Source organism: Channa argus, chromosome 19 (genome assembly GCF_033026475.1).
Source record: "Channa argus isolate prfri chromosome 19, Channa argus male v1.0, whole genome shotgun sequence".
NCBI lineage: Eukaryota > Metazoa > Chordata > Actinopteri > Anabantiformes > Channidae > Channa > Channa argus.
In genome coordinates this window covers 15,210,059-15,227,113 of record NC_090215.1, presented here as the reverse complement: position 1 = coordinate 15,227,113, position 17,055 = coordinate 15,210,059, and the positions used below count along the sequence as shown (strand labels likewise).

Sequence of the window (17,055 nt, the reverse complement as noted above, 5' to 3'; positions counted from 1 at the left end):
ATTATTATTATTATTATGAAGATGGTGCAAAACATTTAAAATTACTGTCTCCTAATCTCACTCATCATGATGAGAAATTGATTTACTGCATTGAATGATGCTAACACACTACGCATGTTCATGTTAGTTTTACAGTATGTGCAGCTGGGATTGTCCTTAATGTTAATGCTTAAAACTGCCTTCTTGCTTTCTTCCAATTTGTTTTAAAACACGATGAACCAACAGCCAAAATAAATAGAAAATATGTTTATTTGTCATCAATATTTGAACCAATAATGAAGGGAACAACATGATCTAGTATTGCTTTCTGAAATGGATCATCATATTTAATAGTATTTCACAACTTTTACAGACACATCATATTTAAACAGACTACTCCATCCACAGGCACAATAAGCAAACATATAACTGACTATGCACTCCCATACCCACTTTACATAAATATGCCCTTAACCGTCGTCGCCATAATGCAGCCAGGTGTGTGTGTGTGTGTGCATTAAAAAAGAAAACAAAGGTTGTGTGACATATTCCAAATAAGTCTTGAAACACAGATGCCTCATATTGCAACACATAAATAATGGGGAGATGTTTTATGAGGATCTTAAAAGTGCAAAATATTGTAACGTGTGTGTCTTCTTTACAAACATAGCTGATGAGTTCATGGTCCCACAGGCACTTGAGATTTAGTGGAATTCTGTGACACCAGACAGGCACACGATCACAACGACTGAAATGGGACAGTTCAGAGGGAAAAGTAGCATCGATAATCACACTCGAGTGTAACAGATTGACACAGTAACATGACATAAAAAATAGATGCAATTTTTAAAGCATTCCCTCTATGGTATGCATTGATGTTGAGATTGTCTACACAGCATTTGTGAAAATTTGGTCAACCAACTTTGCAACAGTATGAGTGAAATGTTTAAACCTAAAAAGGGATGTTATGAAAATGAATCTTCTTTAAAAGAAGGAACGGTTAATATATCTGAGATGAATGAACTGCAGCTTATTGTTCTGAACACAAAACTACATTTGGCACTTGCATACACAAGCCTCTGAAGGGTCATGAGCAAAAAAGGTTATGTCATCTGCGCGCACCATCAGAACCTACTGTACATCCAGAGGGGAAAACATTTAGACACATGGTGTATTTTCAGTCTAGATCTTATGTGATCTAGATTTGGACAAAAAGGAGTAAGTGAGTTTAAAACAGCATTGAAGTTTTAACTACAATGTCTAATACTGCTTCACATTACGTGGTGTTAAGTACAAAGGTTTGATTAATAGTAATACATGTTCCTTAACTTTCCTCTTAGCTCCTAAATCAAAAGCTAATTTCAGAGTCACTACTTAAGACAGAAAACTGACTTCTCTTTGCATTTTCTGTACGTCCAACAACACAAAAACTTGCTAGATGTTAATGTTTGTAAATGCAAGTTATTAACCAATCAGGATTACAACAATTTTGTCAAAGCAACAAATATACCATTAACAACTAAAATTCTTAATAATGTCCAAGATTAAAATATAACTCAACTAATTCTTTTATTTCCATACACATGCAGAAAAACAGGAAACAGAACCACAGAACTATGGGCAAAACTGGAGAAAATGCAATGATGGAAAACTTTCCCAGGGGCATCAGACAACGAAAACCAATGTTTTTGGCTCATGTCCTCCAAGTGGCTCTGTGTATGTAAAAATAAACTATAAAATTACAGTGATTCCCATAAACCAAGCACACCAAGTTAGACCTCAAAACAAACTTTATATTAGTGCCCTAAACATGTGCGTGGAGAGTATATTTATTATGTGTTACCTTTCTACAGTGAACAGCGTGTCATGGCGTTAGTGTAGTGAGAAATTGCTCTTTCATTCTTTTTTTTTGGTACATCATCACAGTCCTGCATGATCTCCATCGGTCGTGGACCTTAAGTTGCTACAGGTGCAAAACATGATATAAAAACATAAAAAGCTATTGTCTAAACTGCTACATTTGACCATAAAAGCGTGAAAAGTTAAAGGGAGGACAGGCTAAAATTCAATCACACAAAGTCCATTTGAAAGCTAACTAAAGCAACCCAGATATTTAAGGGCTTTAAGAGGTCACTAAAGTGATAAAATGATTTCTTTAAATACAGTCATTGTTCAGATTTGGTTTCCAATAAAAAACAAGTGCTACAAACTTTAGAGAGCGAGTAAAGTGATTAGCTGTTTAAAATAGGACAGAATGAGAAAAAAAAACAAGACTCTGTTTACCTTTTAAATTAGTAAGGCGCTCGGTGAATTTAAATCATAAAAAACAAAAAAAAAGCAACAAACTTGAATAGCCATAACTCATAATAATATAAAGGAATGTATCCCACTTATCCTCCACATATTCAATGTGAATCAGAGCAACCTTTCAGGGCTAAAAACTAATCAGTCTACTTCTACTCGTATCGCATTTAATTTTGAGCTTGAGATCATTTGATTGAAAATCTTTTGTCCCCTGAAATTAATTTATAAAATATATTTCATATGTATATGCATAATATGTTTTTTTAAAGTATGCTATAAGTGAACACGTTTGTGCCACGCATGTGCTGATAATTGGCAGGAAAGCCTCCAACAATCCGATAGAAAACTATTTAAATGGTGAAAGTTTGGACAAAGCAACAACCAACCAGACCGTTGAAGAGATGATGAAGAGGGCCAGCGGTGCACAGTGGTGAGGCATGAAGTTTCTGTTTGACAGTTATAGGTTGCCTTGCTGCATCCCAGGTCTCAACGTCTGGGTTTGACAGACTGTGGTGTCCACAAAAAGGAGTTGCTAGAGGTTACACGGGCATGTGCATCTCAGAGTACTCGTCATGACACTCGCGCTCGTCAAATGTCGGCTCTGCGTCATCTGCATCCAACTGAAAGAGAAGGAGACAGAGTTTAAACAATTACCATGCAGATGAGGTGGCCGCTGCAGGTGTAAACAGCGGTTCACACAGGGCTCCCCCCTGTGGTCGACTTACACATGCAATCTCTCTGACGGTGAAAATCCGGCGCAGCAGGAACATCTTGACTGGAACAGTGAGGATGAGGACGAAGGGGAAAGCCAGAGACGCCTGTGTCGACATGACAGCCCAGAGAACACCCAAACACACCAGCTGGATGCAGGTGAAAAGATGCATGCGCAGCGTACGGACCTGAGGGAAGTGAGAAGGTGTGAAGCTCAGTGGTAAAATAATCACTTCTGTCATCTCAGAGATTGTAGTGCTGTTTGCAGACATTTTTGGAAATAAAAATAAACCGCAGCTGAGTTTGTGTGAGACTCTTTCTAGTGGTGAAATAAAAAGTATTTTAGTGAGAATTCAAGTAATTTTTTTCGATTTCTACATTAAACATCTTATTTAAAAGACATTAGTTTGGAACACACATTTAAATGTTCTTTTGATAACAAATGCACAACATCAATCCCGAGTTAATCACCAGAGAAATTAATAATTTATTACTTGTTACAGTCCTCAGATTATTTGCTGCAAGTGATTGTTGGATGTCACTGCTACTACATAATAATATTTGTAAATGCAGCTAGGAAAAGTATTTCTCACACCTAAAAATGCTAATTTCATTACGTAATAACATCAGGTCAGCATAAAAATAAAGTCCCCGTGTGCCTCTCACCTTGCACACATAGCTGTGGTCAGGGTGATACTTTGGTGGCATGAGCAGAAGCATCATCCGCTCTGTCAGCTGGATACCGTTAAGGGACATCACACCCATGTAGAGGAAGATACCGAAAAGCACAGCGAGAGGGATCTTACGCAGCAGCTCACCTATCACGATGGATAAGCCTGCAGAGTCCAGAGGGTATGGAGTGAAACATAAAGTGCTAAACCACAAGCACTTTTACAAGTAACAAAAGACAAAAACAGAAAAAGAGCAATAAAACATCACTGGGTACCACTCACCAACCATGAGGGCCACCAAGAACCCCGTGACCCTCTGTTCTTTAACCTCCTGGACTCGAGGCTTGTCTCCAGGGGCGACGGCCTTGCTCATGACAGTGAGGGCGTTGACGTGGGTGACTGAGCGAACGGTCGCGGCAGCCATCCACGGCAGGCCAAAGAGAGCCGAAGTGCCGCCCAACACAACAATCAGCAGCAGGTCCAGATGGAAACCAGAACCCTTCACCAGCATCCGCTCTTTCTTACTCACAATCAGGCTGCAGCAGGATGAGGAGAAACACGCACATCAAACAACACAAGTTTCCTTTGATGTACATTCTATACATTTGATTTTACTTCCACTTTAAATGTTCAAGCGTTCGATAATGTGCATATGACTCAGCTATGGCACGAGTCAGCAGCGTTACTCACGAGGTGATCTGTGTCTCCATGAAGATGAGGATGAAAACCAGCAGAGCAGGCAGACAGCAGCCAAACATCATCCAGATGGGGAATCCACCGTTCTCACCCAGAGGACTGATGATCCACCCACGTTTTGTAGGACTTGTCACATTTAAACCTCCGGGAACGCTCAGTTTCTGGACACAAAAATGGAGACACGACCAAGAATGACTAACAAGAAGGTCTGAGTTGATCAAGCACTGTGTTGCAAGATACAGTAGCAGTATCTTACTTGTGTGTAGGTGTCGTCTATGTTGTAATCCACCAGGACCATGATGAGGATGGCGATAGGTACCCCGAAATCTCCTATAATCCTACGGAACTAAATACCACAACGTGTTTGAGCTGAAATGGCTGATTCGTTTACATATACTGCATGTTTAAAACAAAAGAAATTACAAATCGGCACAGATCACAGATCACGGCTCTGAATTGTATGAGAAAGAAGAAAGAAAACTACCTACAGTAAAAAGTGTCATGATTAAAAGCCCTGGTTTAGCTTCAGAACAGTACCACGGGAAAGGAAAAGAGTTATGTGATACAACAGAAAAAAGTTAGATTTTGTTAACATGAGCACTTTGACTACATGTTGTCATGTTTCAAATGGTCATTTTCTTATACTTTATTGTACAGGAAATTGCATTTTGAGTCTAAATAGATTTGGCTGCAAGAATTGACTGTACTGATTCTTCATCCTTGAAATACCTTAAATAAACATTGAGGTTGATAGGTTTACGTGATTCATGTTTTTAAAATGAATTCAGCTCCTCACCCTTCCAGGGAAGAATGCACTGTTCTTGAACTTGCGCAGGTAGAAAGCGATGAAGAACGTTCCAGCCATGAGAACCAGAGACAGCAGTGCAGTATTGGGCTCGCCTTGGTCCTTCGTAGGCTGGGTGCTGTTGCTTAGTGTGAAGCTATGTGTGAAATTTTGGGGGATATTTTGTGTGAAATTCTGTGTGACATTTAGAGTTGAGGCATCTCCCACCGTGCCGTTTTTGAGGGAACAGCGTTTCAGCGGGTGCTCACTGAAAATCTGAGAAGAAAGGCTTCAGATTAATGCACAAACTTTCACAACAGAATCCAATTCCTTAGATGCCTTTAAAGTCTGCACCATGGAACAAATTACATTTATAAAATCATTTGCTTGAGTAGCAGTTAAACTCTTGATGTCTTTACCTTTTCATAACCAATCAATCACAGAAGGTTTCTGTTGCCTTTGTTAGAGCTTGAGTTCAGAATCTGGTCCAAACATTGGTGCATTTGGTTTAGTGTCAGGAACTTAAACTCCCAGGACACCAACATATACTTTAAGTAAAAGCCGTTGCTTATTTATATGTTAATATTTATACCTTGCCAAGTTTGATGAAGGTCTCACAGATGAAGATGAGAGAGATGAGGAAGGAGAAGATCTCCTGGGTAAAGCGTGAGACGAAGCGGACCAGGAAGCTTCCCTCAAAGGCCACCATAACGGTCACTATAACGATGAGCCAAAACCCGATCCACACACGGCCTGTCAGATACTCAATTTCATTTGCATTGCAGAACTGTGGAGACACAGAGTCATTAAACGATTTAAAAACTGAAACATTTAGCACCTGATTTACTGTTTAGCAGCTTACAGAGTAAAAGGCTTCTTCAAAGACCAGTAGGGGGCCGGAGAAGCCCACAACCAGCAGCGGCTGAGCTCCGAGCAAGCAGAAGATCATGCCCTGCACCGATGTGGACACGATGAGCTCAGACACGCCGATCAGACCGTTTGTTTTCTCACCTAGAAACAGACGCGTAACAACTCAACACAGAGTTGAAAGTCCAATAATGGATTGTGATCAGACACTTTAAGAGGATTTGACTTGTGTGCGAATCCATGTGCAACCCACCCAGCAGGCCTCCAAATGTTATGGCTGGAGAGAGGGCAGCAAAGTAGATGAAGATAACGGCAGCCATGCACTGGCTGTTCAGGGCATCCCTGAAGTCGCTGAGGTACTTTGGGTAACGGCGTTGCGCGTCTCGTATTAGCCCACCGAAGGGACGCCCGGTCCGCTCCAGAGGGTCGTCTGACTTTTTCAATGGGGTGAGCAGGGCCTCTGGGTGGTGGAAAACAGCAGCCTATTAGTGACTTTTTCAGTGACAAATGATTTGTTAAAAAAAGTGGAAATTTCTTATAATATTTTAGGAGATATAGGAAGAAACACTCACCTTTTTCTTCAATGCATTTAGGTTCCAACAGTTTGACCTCTTGTTCCTCCCTCTTGCGCAGCATCTCTCTTTGAAAGCGAGCGACAGAGCGCAGCAGCTCATCACCGCCCATCTCTGAAGGCGGCAGCACGATGCTGCAGTCCAGGAAACTGTTGATGGCATTCAGCAAGTCGTGTCTGTCATCTGCCAGGTACGCTGCCTCGTGGAATTGCTACATGGAGATTCAGATAAAAACAGATTTAACTAACAAAATGAGCCTTCTCTTGTTCTGTCTTGTATGTACAGCTATCCGTTTTGTTATGTTTATGTTGTTTCATTGAAGTCTACATTTTCTTAACCTTGTCAGACATGAGTGTGGAGATGGAGCGTCCTATTTGGTGGTAGTCCATGCTGCTGGTTGGGGGTCCCAGCAGAACAAACAGGAACCTGACAGGCACAGGAACCTCCAGGACTGACTCCAGCTCCACCGCCTCCTGCAACCGCACAAATGCCATGGTGGGCTGCTTCAGGAAGTCCACGCTGCCTGGAAAACAGGACAGGACATGATGGTAAACATGCAGACAGGGCTACAAACATCTACAGACTATATTGATGATGAATTTCGGTCAAATCACGCCACTGTCTTTGTATAAACACAATCACAATTTCATAAGTTTAATAAATAACCAAAAAAAGGATTAGGCTGAAGCAAAAGCTTATTTTTGCCTATCCTGTTCACTCCATTTACCGATAGAATCAGCTCATTAAAAAAAAGTTGTAAATATTTAGCTGTAGCATGTATTTGAACAAAGTGTTTAATGACTTTTAAATCATTAACTCACCGACAAGAACAACTGTGGCCTCTGCATTTTCTGGAATCTTCTCCAGCAGTTTAAGCTCATGTTTGGATTTTGACCGATGCATCCCAGCCGTCAAGTTTGTCTCTTTCTGCTGGAAACGAAAAGCAGCACAGGATGAAGAAATAAGAATAATTACAAATGCCAGTGAGGAATACACATAACGAGCCAATCTTAACCTGCAATTCGCTCTTTTCCACGTCGATATGCGTTTCCATTTCCCCTGCAGGAGGGATGGTGCCCATGAGGGGGTCGGTAACTGATGGCTCTGGCTGATGGGTGTGATTGGCACTGTGATTGTGTGATATCAGACTGCCTAGGCTGGCTGCTGAGATGTTCCTAGGGAAAGGGCTACTGTGCTCCTTCTCATCGCTTGGGTGACTGGGGGAGGTAGGAAGATGCAATGAGAGGTTGAGCAGGAGAAAGAGAGGTAGTGAACATGCATGAAGCAGTGATACAAAAGGCAGTTTAACAGCTGCTGATCCATCGAAAACTGATAGTGGCATTACGGTAAAATTATACTTCATAAAGCAGAAGGAGAAGAAATACAGAAATTCCTGCTGGCTTGTCCATTGCAGTTCAAAGCTGCAAGTCACCTGTGTTTAAGCAGCAGAGCCCTGAGGACATTGGCTCGGTCATCAGCTTTGATCTGATCGGAGATGATCATTTGCTCGACCACCTGGTGGGCGATGCCAGGCAAAGTCTTCTGGTCCAGGTCCAGTAGCACAGCACCTGCATACACAAACAATGAGCTCAGTACTCTCCAAACTGCAGCGTGCACTTTAAAGCTGCAGTCTGTATCTCACCATGTGAGATGGTCTTTCGGAGTTCCAGCAAACTGCGGAAGGACAGTGAAGCCACATGTGGCTTTCCCCAGCGCTCGGTCTCCTCCTCCACATCCTCCTCAAACTTGATCCAACGAGCAGTTTCCTTCCACTGCATCTCCTGGTTCTTGTCCATGGTCAGCTCATTCAACTCCACAAACACCTAGAAGCAACACGTAAGGGTGTAGATTGGATGGGGAACAGGATATTAAAACTCTCCACAAAAACATGCACACTTACTAACGTTGAACATCATAGCCAAAGCTGATTCACTCCAACTTAAGTGTTGTGGTGAGACATCAGTGACGCACTTTGCGTGTCACATCCGAAAACAGACTTCATGCTCACTGACACAAGGGGATTTATTCAACTTCATTTCATACACACAAAAATATTGTTTATGTTATAGGTGTTCAACATGAAAGCTCCATGAAACACAAAAAAGTTAAAATATCTGTTAACATCAAACATTAAAAATCAAATCTGTTAACATGTAATTAACTGAACACCATGCTGGTCAGAAACAACCCTGACAAGTAACAGTCCAAACAACAGACTTCAAAACAGCCCATCGATCTGCTGCCTGCTGCATGCCGGTGAAATCACGCTCACACTGGTCAAACCTGACTCTGGCTGGTTGCCCAGCCTCACCTTTTGAAACCGAACCATCTGACCAGAGTCCATGTCCAGCAGGACCCCTTCTGGCCGCGAGTCAGAGCGGTACAGAACCACCGGTAACGACTGGAGGAGCAAAGCGGTGCAGGACAGGACTCAAACACTGATTCAACAGACTGCAGCTCAAAAAATAGGTCCCTCATTTGTACACACATATCCACAGGTGATTTTTTTCCTGATCACACACACCTGACAGGGACCTGTTGTTTACCTGGGCTGCTGGGGGCTCGGAGCCACGTATGAGAATGTGTGTGTGTGTTAATAAAACATAGCTCTCTCAGGAGTTCACAGTGTCTGGTTACCTAAGCTTCGCTCTCTCCTCCTTTTTCCTTTCTGTGTGAAAGGAAAGAACTCATTCATACATTTTTAATTGTCTCCTTCCCTCCCTGTCCCATCCACAAAAGAAACAGAGCTGTGCTGAATTTGAGAGAGAGAGAGAAAGGAAGAGAAACAAAGGGAAAATATTTGCCAGAATTTGCCAGGAGTTCTGGTCATTTTCGGACAGATTAAGCAAAGGCTGGAGAAGGACATTTAAAACAAGGTATTTTTTTTCCCCTTTACCAAACTTCCTTAAAATTAGAAGATTTTAAAAGGTCAGTCAGTATGTTTTCAGACCCAATCACAGATGTTTTTATTTGTATAAAAAGCATCTGACGTATTGATTACAACAAATATTTAATTGACAAAAAATGTCACCGGAATGCAAATCTGTAAAATCTGTTTGGGATATGAGAAATAAATATTGGCATTTTATTCACAATGCTCTGATATTTTATAGACCTTGGAAAAAAACAGCTCACAGATTAATTGAGCATGAAAATAATAATTTGTTGTCACCTTAATTTTTAATTTTGGTGATAACCTTTATTAACATCTTCTCAGGTTAATCTCTAAACCTGTCCACCCGTCTTTTCCAATAAATTCAGGCACAGTGGGCACTAAGTGATGCCTGCTTTGCTTTAACGCTGGATGAAGTGGATGTAGTGTCTCACCTCATGTGGGGTCCGGTCCTGCTTACGGCTGCGAGTGGTCGGCTCTTTATGGTCTTTGCCGATATGCACAATTTGGCCCTTGGTGCTCTTTCTGACCAGGTGTCTGCGCACGCCGGGGACATCTTCAAAACGATGGCCTTGAGTAGAAGAGAGAAAAGAGGTGAGATATGGATACATAATAAAATTCATTCTAAAAAACAACAACAACAAACAAACAGCTTTTATGAATGTAAATAGCATCCAAGGGACAAAGGTCTAAACACTGCAGATACTTTCCAATTTTTCATTGTGTCATAGTTTGATTCTGCACACGCTGACCTTTAATCCTGAGTTCAAATCTTGGACCATCAAGTCACAGAGCGCCAGGCTACATAGCTTTTGTTTCTGTGGTCCCACAGCAGAATAAAGTTACTCAAGTTGGCAGTACCCCAGGCACTAACAAGGATGTGGAGACAGACAGCGGATGGCACAGTTTCTGAGTAGAAATTATTCTACCATACAAAGGCATCCAAACTATTCTTTACCAAATAAGTCACACACATACGAGAAGAATCTGATTTTTATGCACCCTTATCAGAGCTTGTACATTTTATGTGAGTCTTTGAGGTTCTTAATAAAGTTCTTTCCAACTACCAGGGTGTCCCTGTAAATACACAAAATTTCACTTTCATCCAAAACCAAAACTTACGCATTTTACTTTACTTGTACGACAACTATGGCTTTGGCTTTGTGAAGTAGCTCCACGAATGGTGCGTAAGAGAGGTTTGGAGAATATCCTGAAGTAAACTGAAGCCTGACTGGCAGAAAAAGGAGGGCTAATGTTGCAGCAGCCAGAGAAGGAGACACTTTCGCAGGATGATTCACAGCGATGGAAAACATAAAAGATGACTAAGAACAACTGGTGTTGAAACTGTTGGGAGGCTTAGCTCATAACGATCACTAAGGCTAACAACTAACTACCTACACAAGTCAAAGCCAAAACCCTCATTCTTGGCCTTTTTGAGGCATCAGTGCGACTTAACTCTTTTCGTAGTTTCACTCCACTAATGATTGAATGATGAGAACTGAGTTCCAGGATTCACAATTAGCAATTGTGTTTGCTCGGGTCCAGTGACTTCAGCTGACAGCGGGAACAGTTCATTTAATAATGCAGGCCTGCCTGCTACACGCTGTAATATGCTACTGCTCCCCGCTGAGGGGTCAGCTCACTGACATATATCTGCCCTCAACACAACCCCACGCTGGGCCTGGGGCTGTGAACATCACCGTGCTGCGGGGCACAGATAGTAAAGTAGCAGCGATACTCTGCCCTCGCCCCAGTGTTTGTGCGGGAATCTGAGCATCTGTACAGTCGAGCCTTCATCATTGTTGCTCTATAATTAACAACAAAAACATTGGAGGTAGCAAAGGTTTTTATTGACTTTTCTTTTGCTGTTGTTCTTGAACAATCTGACCACTTGGGGGCGGCAGACACTCAATAGTGGGCTATAATTACCTCAATACAGATGCACCTGCCTGCAGACTGAAATAAGAGAGCCCCAGTTTTCCAGACATTTGTCTTTTTTAGACTGTTTCTGGGTCCTTTTTCCAGGACCAGTGACTCTGAATGCTAACCACTCGATCTTATTATCTAACCCTAACCATATATGTCTTAAGGTCCATCTTCTGCAACAATACACAGCTTCCAGCTAATACTTTGTGCTGAGACCAGAAGTCTGTCATCTTTGTCTGCAACCAGCTTCACAACATTCACACATTCCCATTTCAGCTATATTTTTCTTTCTACCAACTACTGAATCATGGATCTTGTATCATGGATAGAAGCTAAACGCCTCACTATGTTCACCAGCTAGTTGCTAAATGTGCCTGTCTGCCATTTGGTTCTGAGCAGGTTAAGCTTTTGTAATAAAACCCAAAATGAGAGCTATAAGACTAAACCACAACTGATAAATATAAAACAATAAAAACAAAACAAAGTTGCATGATGCTAACAGCTTATGTTTCATATCTAATATTAACATAAATGGTCATTATATCTCCTTAAAACAATCCACAGACCATAATGAGCTACAAAATCAACATGACATTCTGTTAAGAAAGCATTTCATCCATACTCACTTTTGATGCCATCCAGGTCAGCAGAAGCCAACATCAGAGCCTCGCTCTCGTCAGTAGGGATGCGCTGATACTTAGCCTGCTCAGCACCCGTCATGTTGCCTGTGCGCCGACGCTCTTGCAGGTCGTAGCTGCGGCTGGCAGATGACACCCGTGCTAGGGGTGAGTGTTCAGACTGAGAAGTGGGGCTGGGAGTGTCAGGAGGCGCCGGTTTACTGGATACGTGCAGAAAAATAAAAGGTCAGAAATAGTTTAGTTGGTCAGGTCAATAATCCACTGGAAATATATCTTATATAATTAGATAAAAGATGATTTTGCTCATGGTAGCACATGCTGTTGAAGCATAACCATCTGTACTGCTCTTCCTTATAGTCAATTTAATTCTTTCCCCAATACAATCATATGAAGGTCACAGCGGCAGCATCTCTGCGCTCTAGTGGCATCTTTTAATGCAGGTATTAGAGCCTTCTACTGCTGCTTTTACTAAAATGCACTAAGATCTCACGGACAGTGAGAGAGTTTTAAGCTGACATTTACATGCTCAAAATGCTGTAAAAGTACAAACAAATGGCAAGAAAGGATGCTCAGTCAACTCACCGTGCTTTCAAAGTCAGTTCTCTTTCAATACTTCCCCCCCCAAAATTTTATTTAAAAAATAAAAACAAAAAAAAACTTTGTCCCCTCAGTGGCTTTTGTCTTTAATCAGTAGGTCTTCTCTGCTCTGTGATAGACGGAAAACAAGCAAAGTGCAGAGCCACAGCTTTAGCCCAGCTCAGATTAAACCATGAAATACACAAGTAAATGTCACAGGTGGAGCCTGTAGCAGCTGAGGTTTGTTTTGTTGTCTATAGCAACGGGTGATATATGGGGTCTCTGGGGACAGGATTACTCTGGTCAATCAGAACGTGCCCAGCAGGCTCACTACATGCCTGAGACATGGTAACGTACATCTTGTACCCCAATAGCCAATCAGACATGTGCCTACACCCAATCAGTGCATCTGTGAGACGACGTCAACATTGAAAACCGGGCGATTTGTATTAAACAGGGAAAGTATGATTATAAATCATGTGGGACTGTCACAGCCATTTTCTATTTACTTCTTTTTCCCCCAAGACGTGACTCACTCTGTGCAAGTTGCATCTTCAGTATCTGCTTCAGCTACAGACTGTGGGACAATATGCAGCTCTCTGGGTGAGTGTGGGCTCTCTCTGCCATGTTTGGCTGCGTGGTCTTCATCTGAAAAAAAGAACTGGGGAGAGTAGAAAAGACTGTGACGCCAACAACCCATGGCCACAGATTCAAACAGTAAAAACTATATATATGGTCAAAGTACTGGATATATATAGGCAAAAACTGTAACAGTCAGTGTCAAAGTAATATATCACAATTAATTAGAGATACAGGAAAAAATGATTCTACTGTATGCGTTTAACACAAAACACATACATTTTTGTATATTATATATACACAACCTAAACAAGAAGATTGTTTCATTTCTGTTGCCATAATCTTACTACACATTAATTGGATCTATTTATTTTTAGTCTTAACATTCCCTTTTTTTTATATATAAAATCAAATGATCTCCACCTGTTCTTTTTTTATTGTTTATTATTGTTATACTCCAAATTAATATTATATTACTTTTTTATGCTTCACATTTAATTGTTTGAGTTTATGGTTCTGTTTGTTTATGCCTGTCCCTAAACCAAGTTTACTTCAAAAGAATAACAATAATAATAATAAAAAAGGGTGAGGGATGAAATTGCTTATTAAAGCTGTCATTGTGTTCTCAGCTGGTCAAAAGATTCAGACACTTTTCTAGAAAACTGTATGTTTAACCCTAGGACATATTTTAATTAAAGTTGTGTATCTTGCATAAAAAGCAACAATGACTAAAAAAAAGACAAAAAATATAAAAATCGATAAACCACTGCAAAACAATTTAATTACATTATCTTTATATTCAATCTCACCCTGTATTATATTAGCCAAACACAAAACCGGCTGATGAATGATTAAGACTATGCTGAAATTTTGATGGAGGAAAATTTAGTAACAGCAGCAAGTGATGGGATTGGGTATCAGAACATTGACTGGGGCTATTTATAGTGCAGCACATTCCTGAATGTCATTTTAACTCAAATCACCTCAGACATAAACGATCACTTTGACAAACTTTACATTTACATTAACACACTGTCTCTCATCTTTACTATAGATGAGAAAACAAGGTGCTTTTATCTACTAATGTGTTAAAAAGAATGAATGTGCATCATACAGTAAAATTTTTTTTTTTTATTTTTTTAGAAAACCATGTCATTATGACATATTTGGCAGCTGGAAGAGCTGAACTTCAGCAGATGCTGGTGAAGTTAAGGTATGTTTACAAGAACCGACCCCCCTTCAGGGAGAGCTGAATCTTTCCTGCTCATCTCTGCTGAGAGTCTATGCAGACAGGGGCGGGACTTTATTTTGATGGGCCAATCACATGTGAGGATAGACTAGGATCATAGTCCTAGTCTATCCTCACATGTGATTGGATTGTATTTATTTGATTTGCATGCTGTGGTTCTGTGTTCAGTCCGTTCAAAGGTTTGATTATAATGTTACAATAGTAACTGTGTATTTATTTGTAACAAAAAATGCATACAAATAAGGCTTTGATGTAAACTTACCAACTGCTTACCAACACACAAACCATTCATAATTGTTTAAAAAGGCTAAAATATAAGGCTCAGAGTGATACTAAATTTAGAGCCATTTGGGAGCCTTACCAGCCAGCTCTTTTAAGGGAGCTGAGCCAAAACAGCCGAATCTCCCATCACAAATTCTATTCCAAGTTATAATACTGTAATTGTTAGTTAGCTTAAAAAGTAAGATTACAAAATACTGTCCACTGTATATTGGAAAAGATTTACTACAAAAGACTAAATATACAGTTTGACTGTATAGTTAATATGTTATAGCATTATTACCTCCACATCTTTGACTCTCTCCGAGTCAAATGGACCAGGAGTTGTCTCCCCCCCCTCCTCTTCCTCTTCCTCTTCATCCTCTCCCTCTTCTATGGTGCCACTGCTGGGAACATGGCTGAATTTCTGCTCTTTGTCCTTCTTCCTTTTCTTGCTGCTCTTCTTCCTGCGTCCCTCAGAGGGCAGTTTGGCCAGAGGTCGGTGGATGTGGTGAGATGAATGGCGGTGATCTGTCAAGAAGATACAGCAGAAAATAAATACACCAAGAATAACTTTAGAACTTTATTTTATACATATGCCTGGATACTGTGCTGGATACAACAGTGATGAAGCTGCTGAGTGCTCACATTCGATGTCCTCCTCATGGTAATAGTGGTGCTGGTCATCAGGTACAACAGTTGTGGGGCTGAGGATCTGCTGGAATCGCTCAACACCCAAAGCTTTGTTCAGGTCTCCATCGTCCTCCTCTTCTGGGTGTGGAGTACTGTGAAGCGATGAGGCATCGGGAGCCTCTGGCTGTAACACAAACAAAGACAAAAACAAATCTGATACATGAAAAACCAAATGTTCAATATAAAACATGAACATTATCTTAATAATAACAATAATAACAATAATAATAATAATAATAATATAAAGTTACTATAACCTGCTTTTTAACAATAGCAGAGGAAATCTGTATTTATTTTTAGCTATGGTTATGATAAAATATTTGCTTTTATCCAAAGCAATGATTCTAGCATGTTCTGTTGGATTATTCAGTCCGCACCAAATGACAATCACTTATTTGTACTGACACACAAGTTGGCACTATTAAATGAAAAAAACCTCTAATAAAACATTGTTAAAAATAAATCTATCATTGTTATCTCTAACCTAAACTTATATTGTAGAAAGAAACGATGAGATTAAATAATATTATACAACAACAAGTTAGGCTTTTTTATTAGACTACCTCACAGTTAAGTTATACATATACTATTGTGAAAATTTTCTATTGTTATTATTATTATTTGCATTGAATTTATTCATGTAGCTATTGATTCCAGTCTATATCACCTGTGTCCCACTTCTATACAAAATACTGTATACATAATATACACATGTATACATAATGTATTTTAAACACTAACCTTTATAGTATTTACTGTCTGTTAGAACTGTTCTACACTAGCAGGAAGTTGTTTTACTTTGCACACTGACTGCTTTGACTCGATACCTGCTTCAAGGGTGAGGACATAGTGTATACTAAACCTACTTGGACCTTCAAACGTTTCTCTATCATTAATAAACAACACTAGAGAGGGTTCTGGTTCTGTGAACACACCTTAGCCAAAATATCGTGAGCTCTCTCACGCTTGCGTTTTTGAAAATAAGCTTAAAATTGCCTACAAACTGGTGCTGTGACCAGTTTTCCCTGCTGTAGTGTGACAGGGATCACGTGGGTGATAGGAGATCTGTTTTCTTGCAGCAGGCCGTAGTGCCCTGCTGAGCCCTGCTCTGCTGGTGGGGTATTGTGATAGGGATGGACTGCAGCGATACAGCAAGTGGATCCACTCAGCCTCACAGGGCTGTGGTGTAGCCACCTCATGCTAGAGTAAATGTTGTATGTCTACCGCACAGATGCCTCAGATACTGCAGTCAGCCCTTCCTGAGGGGCTGAGGGGCCACCAGTCACCTGATGCTTTCTCAGTTGGTTTTCAGGACACCCAACATACACATAATATATTATGTTTTCCTCAGTGCTGCAGGGAGCAACAGAAAGCATGTGTAGAAATACTATTTCACTCCCACCTCAGTTTATGCAAAGCAGATTACTAAAATATACACTAAATCCTATAATGAATTTGAAATTACAGTGTTAGGAAGTAATTACTCACTCATGTACTGTACTAAGTATATGGTTGTGGTTCCTACATAAACATACAGTTGTATGCAATGATATACTTGTGTTCTGAGCATTTCAGAGAGAATGTTTTTACCAACAAATTTGTTTGAAACTTATACATAAAGACTCCTAAAGAAACATTAAATAAGCTAATAAAATATGT

At 40.4% G+C, this 17,055-nt stretch overlaps 1 protein-coding gene across 8 annotated transcripts in view; it reads right to left on the bottom strand.

Annotated features, from left to right (window-relative positions):
• Positions 1-231: 231 nt before the first annotated feature.
• slc4a2b (solute carrier family 4 member 2b) overlaps positions 232-17,055 on the bottom strand; it is a 36,877-nt gene continuing 20,053 nt past the window's right edge. For 5 of the 8 annotated variants that reach the window (XM_067485639.1, XM_067485640.1, XM_067485644.1 and 2 more), the window contains 21 exons: positions 15,352-15,520; positions 15,008-15,234; positions 13,154-13,278; positions 12,030-12,241; positions 9,912-10,048; positions 8,227-8,407; positions 8,017-8,152; positions 7,600-7,801; positions 7,406-7,514; positions 6,923-7,107; positions 6,585-6,795; positions 6,266-6,472; positions 6,008-6,156; positions 5,738-5,932; positions 5,158-5,421; positions 4,618-4,707; positions 4,356-4,522; positions 3,948-4,201; positions 3,661-3,830; positions 3,009-3,182; positions 232-2,903 (listed from right to left, as the gene is read on the bottom strand). In XM_067485639.1, the coding sequence (XP_067341740.1) occupies positions 2,823-2,903; positions 3,009-3,182; positions 3,661-3,830; positions 3,948-4,201; positions 4,356-4,522; positions 4,618-4,707; positions 5,158-5,421; positions 5,738-5,932; positions 6,008-6,156; positions 6,266-6,472; positions 6,585-6,795; positions 6,923-7,107; positions 7,406-7,514; positions 7,600-7,801; positions 8,017-8,152; positions 8,227-8,407; positions 9,912-10,048; positions 12,030-12,241; positions 13,154-13,278; positions 15,008-15,234; positions 15,352-15,520 (3,645 nt within the window). In that variant the 3' untranslated portion in view covers positions 232-2,822. Of the gene's footprint in view, positions 2,904-3,008; positions 3,183-3,660; positions 3,831-3,947; positions 4,202-4,355; positions 4,523-4,617; positions 4,708-5,157; positions 5,422-5,737; positions 5,933-6,007; positions 6,157-6,265; positions 6,473-6,584; positions 6,796-6,922; positions 7,108-7,405; positions 7,515-7,599; positions 7,802-8,016; positions 8,153-8,226; positions 8,408-9,911; positions 10,049-12,029; positions 12,242-12,623; positions 12,748-13,153; positions 13,279-15,007; positions 15,235-15,351; positions 15,521-17,055 lie in introns of those variants that run through there. The other 3 variants (XM_067485643.1, XM_067485645.1, XM_067485647.1) reach the window with 2 other exon arrangements.